This window comes from Centropristis striata, chromosome 7 (genome assembly GCF_030273125.1).
Source record: "Centropristis striata isolate RG_2023a ecotype Rhode Island chromosome 7, C.striata_1.0, whole genome shotgun sequence".
Lineage (NCBI taxonomy): Eukaryota > Metazoa > Chordata > Actinopteri > Perciformes > Serranidae > Centropristis > Centropristis striata.
Window position 1 is genome coordinate 28,712,281 of NC_081523.1, and position 20,941 is coordinate 28,733,221.

Sequence of the window (20,941 nt, forward strand, 5' to 3'; positions counted from 1 at the left end):
TATTATTTATGTCAACCAAGAATTTCATTAACCTTAAAATACTTTCTCTTAATGTCAATGGTATACGCAATATTACCAAAAGAAAGGCAATTTTTCTGTTTTGCAGAAGGTCTAATGCAGATTTTTTTTTTTTTACAAGAGACACACTCATCTGATGATGAATGCAAGTTCTGGAAAAGTCAATTGGGAGACCACATTTATTTATGTCATGCCTCTAATAACTCAGCAGGAGTAGCTATTTTGTTGAATAAATTCAAAGGAGATGTTATAGAATCTTACTTATCTGAAGAAGGTAGATGGATTATTTTGGTGCTTAAAGTAAACAACGTGATTCTGGTGGTGAATAACATTATGGTCATAATAACAATGCTCTCGCAAAAAATATGATTGTGCAATTGACAGCAAAACGTATGAAGCTCAAAGAAAAATACAAAGAGACTCATTTAATTATTGGCGGTGACCTAAATAATGCAGCGGATGACTTACTAGACAGATTCCCTGCAAGAATGCCTTCCAATTCAAGATTTAAAATAATATCATACTTAGGTGAGCAACTTAATGTTATAGACGCCTGGCGATATATATTCACCCTCACCTAAAAGAGTACACATGGAGTAATGCTAGTGGTTCTTTACAATGTCGAATAGACATGTGGTTAGTATTTTCTTACACTATGCAATATGTTTCTGAAACGTCACATAGTTATGCTCCATTTTCAGATCACGAAAGGATAGTCATCTCTTTTACTAATCCTCTAGAACAAAAAGCAGCATTACTGGAAATTAAATTGTAATCTACTGGAAGATGAGGCTTTCTGCAACTCAGTCGAAGCAATTGCTGAGAATATAGGAAAATGGGAATTCTTTAAGTTTAAAATCAGAGAATCAGCCATTTGCAACAGTAAAGAAATGAAAAAACGCAGTAATCTTAAAGAATCAGAAATTATGAAAGAACTAAATATCCTAGAAAACAAAGGTTCCCCTACCCCAGACGAAGCAATTAAACTGATAAAATTGAAAGACGATTTAGATTGCTTATATATTAATTTGACCAAGGGTGCCTTTATACGCTCCAAAGCTAAATGGTTAGAGGAAAGTGAGAAGAATACAAGCTATTTCTTCGCCCTAGAAAAAAGGAATTACAAGACAAATAATATTACGTCTTTAAAAATAGACAACTGTGTAACCTCTACACCAACTGATTTAGCAAACCACACTTTTCATTTTTACTCTGATCTATACAGCTCTAACTATAACTCAATAAAAGGTGAAGAATTTATTAACAATGTTAAAGAATTTACTCCTCAAATATCGGACAATTTTAAATTGGATTGCGAAAAAACAATCTCTAAAGCTGAAATTCTTGAAGCTGTAAACAAAATGAGAAAAGGTAAATCTCCAGGAATGGACGGTCTTCCTGTCGAATTTTACCAGTGATTTTGGAATATAACTGAAAACCCTCTTTTTGAAATCGTCACATAAGCTGCAACATTAGGTTTATCCTTGATTTAATAGATTACTCTGAATATGTTGATTCAGACGCTTTAATTTTTATTCTTAGACTTCTATAAGGCATTCGACAGTGTAGAGCATCAATTTTTTATTCAACTCTCTTCAAACCTTTGGTTTTGGTGAAAAGTTAATCTCCTATATCAGAATGTTCCATAAAGATATCAATAGTTGTGTCATGCTATTCCCAAATACTACCAAAAGATTTTCAGTTTGTAGGTCGGTCCGTCAGGGCTTTCCCTGCTCTTCATTTCTCTTTCTTATAGTTGTTGAATTACTTTCAATACAGATTTGACAGAGCAATGCCTTTTGAGGTTTAAACATATTTGACAGAGAGAGATTAGGATAACTCAATTAGCAGATGACAGTCTTATTTTTGGAAAATAAACATCAAATAGAGACAGCACTTAGGATAATAGACACCTTTTCTATTGCATCAGGCTTAAAACTTAATTTGACAAAATGTGAAATATTACGTCTCTACGACACAAATGAAACACTAATATGTAAGATACCAGCTAAAGAAAGTGTCAAGTATCGCGGAATTCATATTTCTAAAAAATCTCATAGAACATCAAACAAAAAACTTTAAACCCAAAATACAAAAAACTAAAAGTATATTCAATATGTGTCTTCAAAGAGATGTGTCTCTATTAGGAAGAGTTCTTCTGAGTAAAGCAGATGGTATCTCTAGATTTGTATATCCTACTCTCTCCCTTTTTGCTCTACAGTCCCTGTGTAAAGAAATAAATAACACCCTAATTAGTTTTGTCTGGAAAAACAGGTGCCATCATTAAAAAAAAAGAGATCTTAGCAGGCCCGAGAGGTGAAGGTGGCATGGAGTTTTTAGACTATATGGACATGAACTATACCTTTAATACCAAATGGTTAATGTCTTTGGTACTTTAGCCTATACCACAAAATATTTTTGGGAAAATTGGAGGGTTACCTTTTCTCCTAAATTGTGATTATGATGTTTCAAAGTTATCTCTAAAATGATCTAAATTCACCAACAAGCCCTTTCAGCAGCAAAATTGTGCTTTGTTCACAACTTCTCTCTGCATAAAACTATTATCTGGAACAAAGAGTTCATAACTAGGAAAAATAAATCATATATCTGAAACATTGGATTGACAAGGATATAATTTACCTTAAGGATTTACAAAATGATGAAGGTGAAATTCTTAGTTATGAAGAATTTCTTAGATCCAAAATCTTCCCTGTTACATATAAAGAATATCAAATGGTGATAATAACGCTATTCCCAGTGTAATCCTCTAATTAATAAAAAGGTCATTTTGAAAGGCAAGAGACAGAGAAAGTTGACTTTACCCTCTTTGTTAGTGGTATAAATATTATGAGTCGCCACTATAATAACAAACATATAAGGAATCACTTTTTCAGGAAAATGAAAATTATGCATAGAGGAAAATTTGTATGGTCCTCCTCTTTTTCTGACATTAACTGGAAAGCAACATGGCTCCTTCAACATACATTTGCTTCAAGTTCAATATAAAATTATACATAACATTTACCCCACTAACACATGTCTGTCAAAATTTGTCAATATTGATGTTAACTGTGTATTTTGTAATGCTGAAGTGTAAACAATCAGGCACCTTTTTGTTGAATGTCATTTTTTCCAGATTTTTGGGGAAAAAAATTGAAGTTTACATCACCTCACATTCCAACCTACAAGTTAATTTGAAAGCCATAGATATACTTTTATTATAGCAATAAAGATAGGAAAATTCAACACTTAATTAATTTCATTATTCTAATGGCGAAACATACATACAAAGTTTCCAAAGGTCGACCTTTCTTTCCTGTTTTTGAAATTGAATTCAACAACTACCTTGAATGTATCAAAATAATTGATAATAACAAATGTATACATACTGTTAACATAATTCAAGAAATATTTGGAGAAATGTAATATGTACACAATGTATACAATACACCAACAAAACGCCATCAGGGGGTTTCAACAATACAGAGGCAAGCTTTCATACAAAAACATTGTAAAGTGTACATACGTTTTTATAGCTTTCATGTTGGTAGATTTCTTAATAGACTTAATATATTGTATGGTTTCATTTTCAAAGACAAGAAAGAGAGGTTTTTGATTAACGTAACGACATTTATGGATATGCCATTTGGCTAACTGTATCATGAGATAGATGATATAGTATTGTTTTTCTTTTGCAAAAGGAAAGTCAGTGAAACCAAACAGTTTATGTTGAAAGCACAGGGACAAATGAGGTTCAATCGAAAAAAGAAATCAGGTTACAAATATCTTCCCATAATTTAGTTGAGAAAGGGCAAGACCAAAATAAATGAAAAACATCTTCAGGGTGTCCTTCACAGAAAGAGCAGTTTAAGTCTATGTCTTTCTTAAATCGTTATGATTCATACTTTTACAACTTTTTTTTTTTACTAAAGTAACAGTCTACTTCCTCAACTACTGGGTGCAGCAGTGGTAATTTGAGCATATTTCAGGGCATATCTTTTTTTCATCAAATTCAACTCACTGTTGAAATAATCACCTCATTTTTTTGTCAACATTTTTTTCTTCTTCCCTAAATCATCTCCTCATGACGCCGGCCACCTATGGTAAAATTGCCTACATCCTCAGTTGATCAGATCATGTGATTTTTCCCCTTTAAGATAATGGCCTATGTCAAGTGTGTGACTTAAGCGGATTTATTATGCCTAAGTCAAAATAAAAATGTGACCTAGGCAATTTTTTGAACATGTCTTTTTGACTTAAGCAAGATATGGTAACACTTTACTCTTAGGTGTCTACATAAGAGTGACATGAGTGTGTCATAAACATGACATGGGATGTGTCATGAACATTAATGACACTTTGAAGTAACATTAATGCTCATGATACTTGTCATGTCATGTTTCTGACAGGCTTGTGTGACTTATGTAGACACCTTCAAAATATGTGTTAAGTCACAAAGGCACGTTCAAAAAATTGCCTAAGTCATTTATTTCTCTTAAATTACATAATTTACACACAGTGTTATTACTATGCCAATAGCCATCCTTTGTTACTTCCGTTTTGAGTGAAATGATCAATAAATGTCATGTGTTAAGTTTTTGGTGAAGTTTTTTGTGTTTCCTGCAAAACTTGAAAAAATGAGTTTGGCGATTATTTTAACAGGGTGACGATTTAAGGGTTAAATGTACCAGGGAGCAGTGTCTTTTTTTGTTCAGGATCAGGGTGCCAGCCTCAGCACACAAACCCAAACAGCCCCTCCCATAGATATCTATAAGAAAGGCTGGTGTTTATATCTATATATCTATGGCCCCTCCTCCATCAGCTGATGACGGCACATCATGTCAACCAGCTCTGCAGGAAGTGCATCTTGTGCCTAGCTGGAATATGAGGAGAAGAAGCTGTTTTAGACAGAGTTATTGGGACGAAAAACTAAGCTTTTGACGGTAAAGTAATCGTTCAGACACGAGACACGTGTAACGTTACGGTGATATGTGGTTGTTGCTGCCGATTCTTCCCGTGGATACACAGTACGGCTGGTTGCTAATGTTAGCAATCGCGTTAGCTTAGTGTTACTATTGGCTTAAGTTGTGTGTTCAAGTTTGGTGTGATGGTATCTCACAGTATGTAGATTATTAAACATTTCGTCAAATTGATAGTTGACAAATGAAATGACTGCGTTTGTCTAGCTTGTCGGACAGTAGAGTCCATAGATATATATATAAACAACAGCCTTTCTTATATATATCTATGGTAGAGTCAGCTAACAAAGCTAGTGAACTGAGAAGAGCCAAGCTTAGCTAGCAGATCTCGTTAGCAGATTGTGCTTCAATGGGTCTCTTACAAAACTTGATGAGAAACTATTTCAGTTTAACGAATCCTTGCTTATTTGGAAATGTTTATATCTATCCTAACGGTGTCCACACTGTTTTATGAATCGATAAAGTTGACTTGTGAAATCGGCATTCATAAAACATGTCCAACAGTATTGAATTTAAAAGGTTAAGTTTGTTATGTGTTTTGGCTTAAGAAAACTTATTTCTTATTGAAATTCAAACTTTCTTCAAACTTGCATCTTGGATGAATGCTGAAATTAAGAATCGATGCGTCGGTTGACTTAAAAAAAGAAGAAGTAATGTAATACCTTACTATAAGGGTTTGTCTGCCGAGATTGGTTAAAAGCACTGATGGTTAATTTCACTTTCTCTGTCCTACCACGTGCCTCGTAGCCTTATATGCAGTAAAAGTGAAAACTTTCCAAACTTTCTTTCTTATCATTTCTTGTAGAAAAAAAAACATTGGGAGATGGACAATTATCAAAGAGGACGACCATGGGGAAAGCTTGTCAAAGTGGACTCCAGTGAAACTGTCCTGCTTTTCAACAGGGAATGCACAGTTGGCAGAAAAAAAGGTAGGTTTATTTTATATTTATATATTATAGAATGAACAAAAAGATGTGTCTTCACCCTAAATCTCATTCCTTTAAACTGTGTTAACATCTTGTCCCCTGTTTTTAAAAGCTTTAAATGTGGTGATGCCTTTTAACAAAAGACAGAGCTGTCTGTAGCATTGCTGTCAGTGTCTGGAGCCTTTAAAAACCTCCCCCTTGAAAACACAAAGCTTTCTTTAGTGCACCAAACTTAGACAGCCCCTTGTGATGATAACAAAAGGCGTCTATTGAGAACATGTGTGCAGAATATTAAGTAGATTTTTTTGTATGGGTTTTTGCTTAAGAAGAGGTGAGGCCTATATTTCCCCCCCTGTGTCTGCTTTGTTCATGAGAGCTTTTGGGGGTCTACTTTTTTGCAATGCAAAGCGACAAGCCTTAATTGGGTGGCCTATGTCTGGACAATAATGGTTTTTAAAAATGTCAATGAATCACAGTAAAATTAAAGATGTAGAACTATATCACAATATCGGCTGAAATTCCTGATAATTTGTTTTGGAATGGTCAGTTGGGTTTATTATTTAATTAACATGAAAACGTGTTATTGTCTCAAAAAGATATATATATATATATAGTGTTATGTTATTGTGTTATGTCTGCTCTGTATTTTCATCACAATGTTTTTTTTTTTGTTGCCAGGATGTTATCTGTCCTTCCCAGCCAACAAACTGGTCTCAGGGGAGCACTGCAAGATTGTTCAAGATGAAAGCTCAGGACTGGTCTGGCTTGAAGATATGAGGTACTAGTAATTAAATTAAACAAGAAATAAGTTTGAATGAAAGCCTTGCTGTTCAAGTCATATATTAGGGCTGCACGATACAGGATGTTTTTCCTGTAACCACATATGAAAACCAATTGGTCCCTAAACACTCCACTTCCAGCACCCTTTTGACCCAACATCCTGAGTGGTGATGGCCTCATCTGACTCAAAAAACATTTATCTTCACCTCTATTCCTGATTTGGATCCATGTGTTTGGAAACTATCAAAAAAAAATGTAACACGGTGCGAGTTCTCTTTTTTTTTTTTTTTTTTTATCAAGCAGCAAAAAAGTTGCAGCGTAACATGTTTAAGTTGGTTAATTTGCCTTACAGACATTGTGGTTATTTGTTCATGCTGAAGCAAGTATGGTGCATCCCTATTCTGCATAACTTGATACTGGTTCTTTCATAAAGAAAAAAACAACATTTTACATTGAACAGTAACAAATTAAATTGCAAATTTGTCTGCAGCACTAATGGCACAGTGATCAACATGTCTAAACTTGTCAAGAAGCAAACTCACATGCTGCAGAACGGTGATGTCATCTACTTTGTATACAGGAAAAGTGAGCCTGAACAAAGTGAGTTGTTCATTTTTGTTACCCATTAAAATAATATTTATATGAATTTATAAAAAGAAAAGATGGATAACATGTTCTCCTGTCACCCTTAGACATTGCCTATGTTTACCACTCAATCAAAACGGAGCAAGTTATTTCGCAACATGGTTATGGTAAGTAGCTCCTCTGTGCAATGTAACCATTATGTTTCCAGAGCTATGTTGTGCCTTGCTACTAAGCTGCATCCTATCTCTAAACCTCAGACACAGAGAGGTCCGCCCACAGTCCTGCTCCTGTCCCGTCGTCAGAGATGTCTCTCTCTGTAGAGCCTGTAATGCTCACAAAGGCTCCTCGTGATCCAACTCAGGAGGAACCTCAACCCTCCACCTCCGCTTCCCACTTCTGCATCGGAACTCCATCCACTTCTGGTCCCATTGTATCAGCAGCCTGTCCTGCCTCTGGTAGGTTCTCTGCTAACATACTGCTGAAGTGGGGTGCTTTATCTTTTCCTCTGCAAATGAACACACATCACTTTTATTTATACATTACACCAAATAAATTTACCTTGTTAAGATTTATTAATTTATTAGTGAATTTCTGTAGATGAATAACTATTTACAGCATGTGTGAGTTTTTTTTGTTATGTGTGTTAAGTTATATGTGGTTCTGTTTTGGTCTATTTCTTTGCTGGGAGCAGTGACTCCATTAGGTGACTTCTTCCAGCCAAGAAAGATTCTGGCAAATAACCCCCTGTAAAATCTCAGCATGTTGTCTCTACACTTTGGTTCTTGCACCTTCTCAACAGAGCTAATCTCACCTAAACTAAGCTAACCAGCTCCTGGTTATAGCTTCATATTTAACAGACATATATCAGGTGTTAGTCATCTTCTAACAAAGAAAGGGCAAATGCCTATTTCCCAAAATATGTCAAACTATTCCTTAAAAACACTAGTTACAGGACATTAACAACAAGTCATTTGTTTAATATGGCCTGCGGTTGGTAATAGATAATTATATAACTGAAATGACATGATCTCAGCTTGTTTAGTGACATCCACCAGCCATCCCTTGCATTGTGTCTGTGATTGATTGATGATGGATTCACAGGATGTTAGAGGAGCGGACAGAGAGGCTAACTCTCTGATCACAGTCATTGATGAAAACAGACCTGTTGTTACAAGTCAGCTGATTGGAGCTGATCAATCTGAACTTTATCTCATTTAAACTCGGACTGTATCTGGCAAAACATGACCATCTTGGGATAATCTGTCTGTTCTCATCTGCATTGAGTTTATTCTCCAAAGTCCCCACTTGACTGTGATTGACTCAGCCATTTCCCTCCACTTTTTCCGACTTTTAAAAACTCAGAAGGTTGTTTTATAATTTCTTCGACATTGGGACATGCAGCTCTGGCTAATTACCCACAAAATGACTTATGATTGATTGAACTTAGGACATGATCACACATGCGCCGAATTAAAATTGGTGAATATTTTCCTCCCATTCAATCCCGTTCCATTCTATGCGAGCAGAGGGGCAAATACAAAATTCACTTCCTTTGGGTGAGGTCTTTGCATTGTGTGGAGTTGAACTTTAAACTGAGGACGAGCAAAGTTGCAGCCCTAACCAATAGGAAAGAGGTGTACGTGGTTGACCCAACATGTCTGTCAAACTGACTACAAGCCAGCAAACTGATTCGCGTTTGTGTCACATACTGCACTGCCCACAGTCCGATGGTCACTAGCCTGCCCCCACATCTGTGATGGTGCCTTAAGATCAGTCACTCACCACTTGTCTTGTGGTCAATGAACCTACTACCTGTAGGTTGTAGTACTTCTGTACTTCTTCTCTGAACATAATGTTATCAAACCCTTTCCAAACTCCTAGTGTAGCTCATTTTGTGTGACCAGCTCCTCCACCAGCCGTTAGTATTAACAGCATCATTTAACCGAGGTCTGTTCCTCCATCATATCAGGCCAAGCTGAAGATAGTGCCCCAGCACAGGAAGAAGACATGGACAACATGGAGCCAGAAAGCAAGAGGAGGAAAACTGATGGCAGTAAGTTATTTTACTTTGAGATTAATTCAGTTTTCTCATATTCCTCACATTAGATTTTTAGGCCAGCATGACTCTGATTGTTCTGTTTTTCTTTACCTTTTCTGCAATGTTTTTGTGCGGAGTGCCCAGGTGGGAGGTTCTTTAAAGTTAAGAAGCCAAAAAGCGAGCTATTAGTATTTTGGCTGCAAGACTTTGCACTGAGAATAGACCTCTTAGAAGCACATCTGTTCCTGGCGTCACACGGCTTCCACAATGGGGATTTTTCTCAGCAAGAGCAAACTAGAAATGCACTGAAATGATAAAATAAAGTTTAACATTTTTTAATTAAACACACTTCCAGTTTGCCTTTATCAAATGACCTGCTTGATCCTTACAGCATCTTGGACTGTATCTTGTCTACAGCTGCTTTATACTGAATGAGGCTTCTCTATTAGTTCTAATTCTGCATTTTATATTGTCTTCTTGCACAACTTGAAACTGAGGCTCATTAAACATCATAACCTTCTTAAAAAAACATTTACAAAAAGCCCAGTTTACTACAGCGCAAACACTGCTGTACCACACCTTTTTAAAATGTGAAAGATAGTAGAATTTAAACTAAAAAAATTGTGGGATTGGTGCAATCATATCACTGATTGTACTAATTGGCTGTTAAAAGCTCACACTATCTGCCTCTGGGTGCAAATTTGTGATGCTGTTGATGTGATGTTTTCATGTTGTGCTGCTCTGCATTGTCCAGACAACAATATAATTTCTTGAGGATGCCATTTCTTCATTTATTGAACTGTGGCTCACTGTGATTGGTACATTTTTGTCAGAGCTATACGACCAGTGGTGTGACTGAGTGTATCTATTATCAAAACACCTTCTGATTTCCATTACACCCTACACTTGGCGCTGCTGCACATGCATAAACCAAAATAGCAAATGCACTTAGGTCCACACAGTCCATGCACCCAAGGGGATCAATACACACTGATTGATGCACTTGCACAAATGAAATGGGCCCCTTTATGTCTTACCAGAGTTTTATTTAATGTTCTTCCAACCCCTAAAACTTATTTTCGACCTCAAGCCTGTAAAGTTTTTGTAAGTCAAACCAGACTACTGGCAAACACAGTGAGTCAGTGCAGCATGTAATCCACAGTTATTGTGTTGCAGATAGATTTGAAGAAGATTATGATTTGGACTTGCCACACACCTCCTGCACAGAAGTGGTCAGTCCAACCAAGGGACTACTGTCTAAACCCCCAGTGGAAGGGACAAAGACAGACAAGATGGAGGAGAGTCTGACATGTGTTATTTGTCAGGATCTTCTGCATGACTGTGTCAGGTAAGATCTCTGCACAGATAGCCAACCCTACTTTGCAGTCCTGTAAGGTACTTTACATAAATTCATCTTATCACAAAATGTAAATAGTTATGAATTTAATTCTAAGTCCCTTTTGCTTAAGCTTGCAGCCTTGCATGCATGTCTTCTGTGCTGCCTGCTACTCTGGTTGGATGGAGCGTTCTTCTCTTTGCCCCACCTGCCGCTGCCCTGTGGAGAGGATTCGTAAGAACCACATCCTCAACAACCTGGTGGAGGCCTACCTAATCCAGCGCCCAGGTTTGTCCCGATGAGACCATTTTGATAGCATCTTTTCAGGATGGATTATTCTAATAAAATCACCAGTACCTTTTATTGGGATTCAATCAAGACAGACAGAATGGCATGAAAGCAATACCTTCTTATCTTTCATTCAATGTTGGCATTGTATATGCTTGTGTCCCACAGAAAAGTGCCGCAGTGAGGAGGACCTAAAGAGCATGGACAGTCGTAACAAGATAACTCAGGACATGTTGCAGCCAAAAGTCGAGCGCTCTTTCTCAGATGAGGAGGGCAGTTCAGATTACCTCTTTGAGCTCTCTGACAATGACAGTGACTCCTCAGACATGAGGTACGTTCTTGTCGGTATTTTGTAAGAAATCAGTGTTCATTTTGTCACCTGACCTTAATTCTTTGTAGTCTAAATGCTCACTTTAGTCAACAAAAACTCAAGACAGTTAGGTCACTGTTTATTTGTTCACATACAAAGTGTTCATGTCTTCCTGATCTGCAGTGATACAACAGACAGACTGTTCTCAGTAAATCCAGCTGTCATTATAAACTCTGAACTGCTCTCTCCTTGTCGTTCCTGCCCACCTAGCATTACCACCTGTTCCTTCCACTGCAGAGCAACAAATCATTCAGAAGCTGGATTCACTCACTTCACTGTCTGGGTTTAGCTTAGGAGGAGAAACTAAAATGTTAGAGAGATATTTCTGTTGCGTACATTTCGAGGGTTCCTTTGGATAGTAACATTAAAGATATAGGACTGAAAGTAACATGAAACGGTTGCATTAGCTTACCTTTTTCACCAGGCTGCCCTAGCTGTTTTGCTGCTGCTTCCTATCTAACACTCATGAATTAAGTTAATAAATCTGTTTCATCCGAGAACTGATAACGTTAAATGACATTGCTAACAGAGACATACCATTACTGATTGCAAGGTTTACAATGGTGGTGGGAAGGAGGAGCTTCTTAACAAGGCCTGTTTTGTGTAGGACACTGTTGAGGGGCAGGTGGCTACAATGAATGATTCTGCATATATGTGCAGGTTGCTGACTCTACAGAAAAAATGTAATGGTTACTTTTTTGTTGAGTTTTAGTCTCATTTCATGGTGAAAACTAGGTTGTCTAGAATTTTCTTTGTCGTAGTTTTGTTGATGAAAATGAACACTGTAAGAAATATTGTCAGGCATATTTTACTTATTTTAAAATAATCTGTGTTGCATAGGCAATAATTAAAATGTTCATGTGTCTACAGAAGGCCGTAAATGTGCACAATGTGTCTATTCATGCACTGTATGAAAAATAGAAGAATATCATGACATCTATCAATGTTTTCTGCTTGTTTAGTGAATAACTTCCCCATGTGATGATTTTCTTTTGTGTTTTCTGTCTCCAGTCAGCCACTAGTGATGTGCAGACAGTGTCCTGGCTACAGGAGGGAGGTCAGTCAGGTGCTGTTTGCTACAGCTTCCAACTACTGGCTGCCTGGTCTGTCAGCTCCACCGCCTATACCCCCTCCACCCAAACCAGCAACTGAGGAGGGGGCTGCAAAGCCCACAGGGGAGCAGCCTTCCACATCCTCTGACATCCCTGCAGGTGATTGTTGGTGTAGATTGGATTGGATGATCAGTAGCTGAGGTTGTACTTTTCACTTAGGGTACAGCATTCTGTTATAAATCTGTACATCCTCTTTCCTTTCATTCATATCTTCAGGTCTCAGATCTGTTCTAAAACCTCTGTAAAAGAAGTGGATGTAGCCACCATAGACCCACACACTGGTTTGTGGGTTAGGGTCTGTGAGAGTTAATGGCATTTTGGCCATCACAATTTTGTTTGTTTTTAAACCAGAAGTGATCATATTCTCCTTATAAAACAACCCCCCCACCCGCCAAAAAAACCCAGGGCTATTGAAATCTACACACAATTAACTAAATGGACATCATGCTGTATTTAAAACGTCTAGAGTTTACTGAGGTAATCAAGTAAGAAGTTGTTTTTTTTTTTTTTTCATAGACTTCTATACAATCGTCTTTTTTGAACCAGTGGTGCAGCTCCCTACTTGCCATTAGAAATAATGCATGTCTGAAACCATTTTCTGCTCCCGTTCTTTGTGCAGCTCCTCAGGAGTACCGCTGCCCCCCTCAGGGCTGCCACCTCATCTGCACCTGCTGCCTCCAGCCAATGCCAGACAGACGGGCCGAGCTCAACAGCGAGCAGGTTAATCCTCAACAATGTGAGTGGTTCTTTTTAGCCCCTCTGCAGAGACGTAATGCAATATGGTTGATGCAGTTATACTGTCATTCAGAAAACTGCATGTTTCTAGAGTGAATATGAGGGCTTCCTACGAAGTGCTGGTGACAACGTTATAGTAATACTGTGATACTAGTACTACAATTTTAGGCCAAGACTCAAGCCTATATTTTAAAGTGTAATTGTCTCACCTCTGAAGACTGTTCTTGTTTGCCAGGGCATTGCTGTGTTCCCGGATATAGCAAAAACAAACTACATTCAAAGCTGAAACACACGTTTTTTTTAATGCAAAATAGTTGTATAATATACCTTTCTCCCACAGTCCAAAGGCATTCAGCTTAGGTTTAATTGCTGACTCTAAATTGCCCCTAGGAGTGAATGAGAGCGTGAATGGTTGTCTGTCTCTGTGTGTCAGCCCTCTCATAGTTTGGAGACCTGTCCAGGGTGTACCACACCTCTTGTCCAGTGTCAGCTCCAGCTCCAGCCACCCACGACCCAAGTGCGGATAAGCGGTTAAGGATAATGAACGAATGAATGAATGACTGCATATTTTACATGTATAGTTAAGGTACAACTTTGCTAGCCATTCACATGTATGCATAGGTTTTTGCACAAAGCCCATTATTCAGGTTGTACTGTATGCATGATGTGCTGTGTGTTGGCAGGTGTGCTGTGCCAGCGACCCTTCTGTCATATGTACTGGGGCTGCCAGAGGATTGGCTGTCAAGGCTGTCTGGCTCGATTCAGTGGTATGTATCTGTTTCTGCAAAACAGCCCCAGGGGGATTTCCACTGTTGGGCTTATTGCTGGGTAGACCACGATGGGATTTTTCTGGACGGTTGGTAACATACCATTTAATTAAAGGAGCTGATTTCCACATTGTGTCCAAATACAATATCTGTAATTGTGATGATTGTCAGCCTCAGATTGTCTATAAATCTGTGCTTATTCTGATAGATTGTAAAACTAATGAAATATAATCCTGTATATTTGTTTGATAGGCCAACATGTCACAGAGGAATAAGTGAAAGTGCTCTTCTTTAACAACCAGCACAGAATAATATGTACATGTCATCACGAAATCTGCATTATAGTTGAGGTATCCAACTTATAACTAATAATTACAAGACATCATCACCATGTTGGATTAAAGGAAGAAAAATACCCCTTAGAAGCTGTGATGAACTTAATCTTTTTCTTTGTACATTTCTACCACAAAGATGTAAGTCAGGAATTCAAACCTGCAACCCTAAAAAAAACACTTTCTGTGATACACACAAGTGTTCAGAGTTTAGGAATTAGCTTATATTGATGTTTTTCTTCTTTGCTTCTGTAATGGATATTTTTAATTAATTAATTAAAGGATTATAACCAAATGTATTTTTTTTACATGTGAATTGGTTTTGACCCCCATAAAAGAGGAATTAAATTATTAAAATGAACATTTAGTCAATGTCCCCACAGTTTTGTATGATAGGGGAGAATACTGTTGGAAATTGGATTTTTAATTTGTTTTCCAGTTCAGAAAAGTGTTAACGACCCTGAAAAGCAACATGCTTGTTAGTTACAGCTTGTAAAAGGCGTTACTGTGGACTTGACACTGAAACAGGAAGCTGTTGTATTAAAATCTGTGCACATTTTGATGCAAAGCTCAGTTTCTTTTAACAATGTTTAGCGATTGCTTGTATTCTTACTGAACTGTTCGGAGATTTCTTCTTGTCTCTTTCTGCCCTTTCAGTTGTCAGTCTGGTTGAACAATTGTACAGTGCTTTGTTCTCCATGTACCCAATTAAACTTTTGTGATTCCGATTCCAAAGTTTTTAATTGGCAGTGTAGATTCTTGGATATTAATTTGTACCTCTGTTTTATGTGTTGTAGTTTGCTCAATGTTTCATAGTTCAAATCCACAGTTTTTCTTTTTTTTCAGAGCTCAATCTCACAGACAAATGCCTGGATGGTGTGCTGAACAACAATAACTATGAATCAGACATCCTCCAGGTAAGATTGACCGTCTGTACAGATATTCCAATAACATTCAATTTACAATCCATGCTGTGACTGTGAGATGCTTGAAATTAAGTGTCATATATGATGTTAAGATGCTGTTGTTTCTGTGTATTCCATCCTTCCCCCAGAACTTCCTGTCCTCCAGAGGGAAGTCATGGAGAGATCTGCTCCAGGAGTCTTTGCAGGCTTTACAGCAGGGAAACTACTATCTCTCAGGTGAACCTTTGAGGGACTTTGACTACCACACTGTTGTATAAGAAAAAGAGTAATATCCTATCCTTCTCGACTGTGTTCCCATCAGATTGTCGCATCTCTCCAAATGTCATTGTGTGCTTCTGCTGCGGCCAGCGAGCATTCAAAGAGCTTGCCTACAAATACAGACAGAACATCGCTCCTTCTGAACTGCCAGGTCGAACATCATTTTTATATACTAGAGCTAGCTGTATATAGATGTTTACTTATCCTGATCATTTATTTAATACCTATGTAATAACTTAATTTGATGCGTTTCCTCAGCTGCTGTAACATCTCGTCCCGACTGTTACTGGGGACGCAACTGTCGCACGCAGGTGAAGGCACATCATGCAATGTAAGTCTTTCTTTTACATACAAAGCAACACATGAAGTCGATTTGTCTCAGTCCTGCCTCCTCTAGTGGTTAAATGGCAGAATTGTAGTTTAAACTGACAAAACCACATGACTTCAAATTTTCTCTGCAACAGTGACGGTATGCTTTCTTGTTTTTTTTCTGTGAACTGTTGCAGTATATTTCTTCCCTTCTGTATTAACTAACAAACTTTGCCATGCTTTGCTACCATACTATTTGTTTATCAGCATCAAACCCACCTTGCGTGATTGTCCATTATTCAATATACAGTGGACCCCACCTGCATGCACCAGTCAAAATCAAATTTACTGTAACACCAACAACTAATACTCTGTCATCATAAATACCCATTATTACATTGTTCCATAGAGGTGCAGGAGATTTCCAGGATATTGCAGAGAAAAAAGGCCATGACACTGCTTTTAGGTTCAGAGGATATGTATACCTTAGCAGTCAAAAGTTTGGACAAAATAAGGAGAAAATATTGAATGAGAATTCAATATTTTCTCTTTATTTTTATTAAATCTCCTACATTGTAGATTAATGTTAAACACTAAAGTTATGATGGAACACGCATGTAATTATGTATTAAAAAAACAACAACAGAATATGGTTTATATTTTCGATTCTTCAAAGTAGCCACCTTTGGCATTGATGGTCTCAAACACATTAAGAAGGCAAGAAATTTCACAAATTACCAAGGAGCACCTCAAAAAATACCTCATGAATCTGACTGAGAGAATAACAGAAGTGTGCAAAGCTGTCGTCAAACAAACGGTGGCTACATCGAGGAATCTAAAATATAAATCATATTCTGGTTTGTTTAACACTTTTTTTAACTACATAATTCCATATGTTTTCTTTCATAGTTTTGATGTCTGCAGTATTCATTTACAATATTGAAAATAATGAAAAAAAATAACAACAACCATTGAATCAAGAGGTGTGTCCAAACTTTTGACTGGTACTGTATTTATCGACTGTGCATTTACACACTTATTTTGAAAAGCCAGCCCTGTCTATGTATTTCACTTCTCCAACCACTAGAGGGAGTCCTCGTATAAACTTGTCCATATAGTCCCTCATGTCTGCTGTTTGAGGACCTGTACAAGATGCTTCATATCATCTCAAGCTCTTTGGTTTTGTGTTTGTACATGCAGCATTTAATTTATGTGGTTTCTTTTCTTCCTTTATTCCAGGAAATTCAATCACATATGTGAGCAGACACGTTTCAAGAGCTGAAGGAGCAGCGTGTTTTGTTCCTCCACCTAAAGTGTCAAATGTAGATACTGGAGCATCTCATCGACCCAATCTTCTCAAGTTTTGTTGTGTCCATTGTAGCTTACTGCCTTCCACATGTTATGCAATAACCTAATGCAGAAATTACAATCAGTATCCATTTACAATAGTGACCAGTGTCTTACTTGACACAGGGCTGTGTGAAATATTGCTATGCACAATAACATTAAAGTTCAGTGTTTACTAAGGGTTTGGATTGCCTTTAAGAGGGAGGGACATTTAACACCAGCCATCACTTAAATTTAAACAATTTTGTCTGTGGCTAATGCATTCATTTAGTCAACCAGGCAACCAGCCACCAACTGTTAGTCTTTTGTGTTGTTTGTTTAAAGTACTTCCTGATATGTGCTCCAGCCTTTGTAACTAAAATGTTCTTGGATTCAGAGCGAGTGAGGCAATCTGTATGGATTAAGGCCATTTATGTTCGCTTGCACATGTTTGTGAGCATGTTTTATATCATGTCTCCTCCAGCCTTGGTAATTGAGGATTCAAACTCCCGACCTTCTTTAATTGTGATATATTTTAACAGTTGTTTAAATCCAGGGCTTCCTACATAATGCTGATGACAAGGTAACAGTAATAGTGATACTAGCACCACCATTTTGGCCATGACACAAGCAGTTTTCCCAGGTCCAACCTTTCCAATATATTATAAGGTGTTAAGTGAGAGACTTTTCTTGTTTTGCCAGGGCATTACTCTGTTCCCAGACAAGGGCAAAAAGCCACAACAAACCCCACATACATACTAGGGTAGATTTATAATCCCATGTGATATTTGTAGAGGATTGGGAAGGGGATCAATGTGTTGTAAGGCTGTCAGAGGGCATGGTGGGCCTCTGTTGTATGCTTTGCCCTGGATAATCAAGGTGATTAACGTAGTGTAGAAAGGACGTTTCGTTGAACCTTGTAGTAAGGGCTAAGCTGAGATATAATGCACAGTCACTCCATGTAGACTCTTGAGAGGAAAAATTAGGTTGCACTACAGGCAACCAGAAATGGTTGTATGCTGAAGGAGATGTTGCTTTCAGTGGCACAAGCCCATAGAGGAGAGAGTTTTTGTATGCAGAGTTTTACAGGATGCACTTGCAGAACCAACAGTTTCAAGAATTGTGCCAATACAAACACAACAGCTTGTACTGTTGTCATTTGTCTTTCCATTATATATGTTCTAGCTTACCTTGCAAAAAATTTGATAGAGGTTTATTTAGATATTTATGGAAACCCTGAGAGGCAAGAGAGAAAAACAATTGTACTAATCCAGTTTCTAAGTCTGTTCTAAATTGTTTTCTGTTGTGTGATGACTTAAGCACAGGTGGGGAAAACGTTTTGCCAGGAAACAATGTTTGATCACCATTTTTTTTCCTTGTTATTTGTCTCTCAGGGCTTTCGTAAAAGTTTCTCTGGTTCCTCAGGTATACAAAGCTGCTGTTTTGTTTTTTTAATTGCACCATATTTGGTGGTTAGAATTTTTTTTCAACATGTTACTGAACAGTCATGTTGAATCTTATGACCTCTCATTTATGACTATCATCACCCAAGTGTCAGTAAGTCCCCATCATGCAAACAGATTGATACCTGCTCTTGAAGAAAAAAAAAATGGACAAGTCAGTTTTTTGGACTTATTTACCCTAATCAGATGATCGGACATTAGTTACAAGAGGCCTTACATAATGAAATACTAGGATGAAGTAATAGGCTTGATGACGTTTTTTTGTGGGATCTTTATTAGTGTGTAAAAATGTGTATGGGGGTAATAGAAAATGTAAAAAGCTTAGGCCTTCAGTTGATTTAGCAGAATACGCACTAAAATGTTTTCTTAATGTGTTATATTGTACAGCTATGAGGATATTTGCACATAACTCAATTCACACAAATGAAAAGACTTCTTTTTAAGGTTATGATATGAACAGAGGAGTCTTCATCCAGTGTATGGAATGTCAGTACTCTGGCTCATAATATCTGATGTGTAATCATGTTAAGAGTTTTATTCCAAAATTAGTTGTACATCATCAGGAAGAAAAATGCAACAAGAGAAAAATATAGCTTTTTTTTAATGACATCCTTAGACATAGTTTAATAGAATTATGTGCATTTTTGAGGGTATAGTATAAGTAATATTAGCCATAGTAAATATGGATACAGTATGTGTTGTTTTGGAATGTAGCTCTTTATATTTTCATTGAGATTGTGAATGAGCCTCTGCCTGAGCGCAGTTAATGTGTGGTGCTTTAGGTGTTTCTTGATTTTAATTTTTTTTTTATTACCCCCTCAGTCATAGTGGGTCCACACTGGCATTCCTTAGCAGCTCAGGCCCTCAGCACAAGCCCGGTCGATCCCCCGACAGAATGGCTGAGTTTTAATTATTCCCTACCGAAGATCTGGGCACCCTAAGCCAACAACAGTCCCAAGCCGCTCCAATCAGGAATTGGTAATAAAGAGGCTTTGGAGGAGTGCTTTGCAGTCTCCCTGGGGTGGGGTGTGGGAGGGCATGTTGTATACTAAGGCAAATATTTACCCACTTTGTGTTTAAAAGTCTGGACCAGTGCTGCTCAGCAGTATGGAAGAGGCAGGGTTCATTCTACCTCATCACAACTCCCAGGGATATGGGAGATTGAGCAGGCATCAGTCACATTCACATCAGCTGGGCACACATGTCTCCATGTAAGGTCCTTACCGATGCCTGTAAACTTCGTATGCAATGCACTATTTGAACAGTTAGTCTAGACTATAATCAACTTCTTGTTAAATCACTATAGAGTAGCACTAGGCACATCCAAAAGATGTGTGTGGACTTTTTGTTTGACAAATATGTTTAAGAGTTTGATAAATGCCTCTTTACCCTGTGTGTTGTATTAGCAATGCTAAAATTGTCTTTGAAATGTATGCAGATATGATTTGCCCATTTATCTTAACAAATTAAAAGACTGATATAGCTGTCTGTGGAACCTGACTTCATTTTGTCAATGACTTAAAAGTCCTTAACTTAAATGTGTTTTGCTTATTGTTACTTCAGACCCATACTGCCATTCTACTTAATATGCCAGAGAAAGATTTGATATGTCTCATTTAACAATTTGTCAAATGCAAAGAAACACCAGGATGTCCGACTCCTTCTAGTTACATTTGTAGTATGAATGTCAGCATTCTTTTCTGGTAATTATGACTCATGATCCTCTGTATGGCATACTGTATATGAGCAAGAGGGTCTAGGTTAAAGGCCCATTGCAGGCATATGACATGCAACAGTGTGTACTTGGTACAGCTGCAGTATATACTGAAAGTAAAAGGCAGCACTATGGACTTTTCAGTGAAGTTGAAAACATCTTGTGTGTTGCAGTTAAATTTCAAGAAAAGTGCATATTCATATATTCTAGATTTGTCATTTAGGGAAAAGATGTAATTTTTATGGGAGCTCATTCCCGCCAGTAATATGGAAAAGAAAAAAGATAACTTAATCTAAGTCATAATGAAAAAGCTTGTCTTTATTTTGTGATACCAAGTCATTACGTTGCCGTGTTTATTTTTGAGAAAATTTCTCGCGTTTTTCATCATTTGAGATACTAAGTCATTGTTTCATGTTAAGTCACTATTTTTTAATCATTTTACCATTGTGATTTATATTTTTTTGTTGTTGGAAGAAATAGGCTTCCATGTATTTTAAAATGGTTCTGGTGATAAGAGTGCAGGATGGCTAATTACGATATCTGCAATGCAACCTATTATACACAGTGTTAGATTGGAGCAAATAATTTATGTCCCTTTATTTCAAATCTCTCCCTTTGCATTTGTATTTCCATTTCTGCTGAAGACATCTTGTGTAAGATCTTGCATCAGATCACAGAC

The 20,941-nt window shown here is 37.4% G+C and overlaps 1 protein-coding gene across 1 annotated transcript; it reads left to right on the forward strand.

Moving 5' to 3' along the window:
* Positions 1 to 4,852: 4,852 nt before the first annotated feature.
* On the forward strand, positions 4,853 to 20,043 carry chfr (checkpoint with forkhead and ring finger domains, E3 ubiquitin protein ligase). The gene is made up of 18 exons (XM_059337566.1): positions 4,853 to 4,961; positions 5,803 to 5,926; positions 6,602 to 6,701; positions 7,194 to 7,303; positions 7,396 to 7,455; positions 7,546 to 7,743; positions 9,258 to 9,341; positions 10,503 to 10,674; positions 10,796 to 10,950; positions 11,119 to 11,281; positions 12,332 to 12,531; positions 13,052 to 13,168; positions 13,851 to 13,934; positions 15,113 to 15,183; positions 15,321 to 15,408; positions 15,494 to 15,601; positions 15,709 to 15,781; positions 16,999 to 20,043. Exons 2-18 carry the CDS (start codon positions 5,821 to 5,823, stop codon positions 17,039 to 17,041), a joined length of 1,932 nt encoding a protein of 643 aa, XP_059193549.1. The 5' UTR covers positions 4,853 to 4,961; positions 5,803 to 5,820; the 3' UTR covers positions 17,042 to 20,043.
* Positions 20,044 to 20,941: the final 898 nt, after the last annotated feature.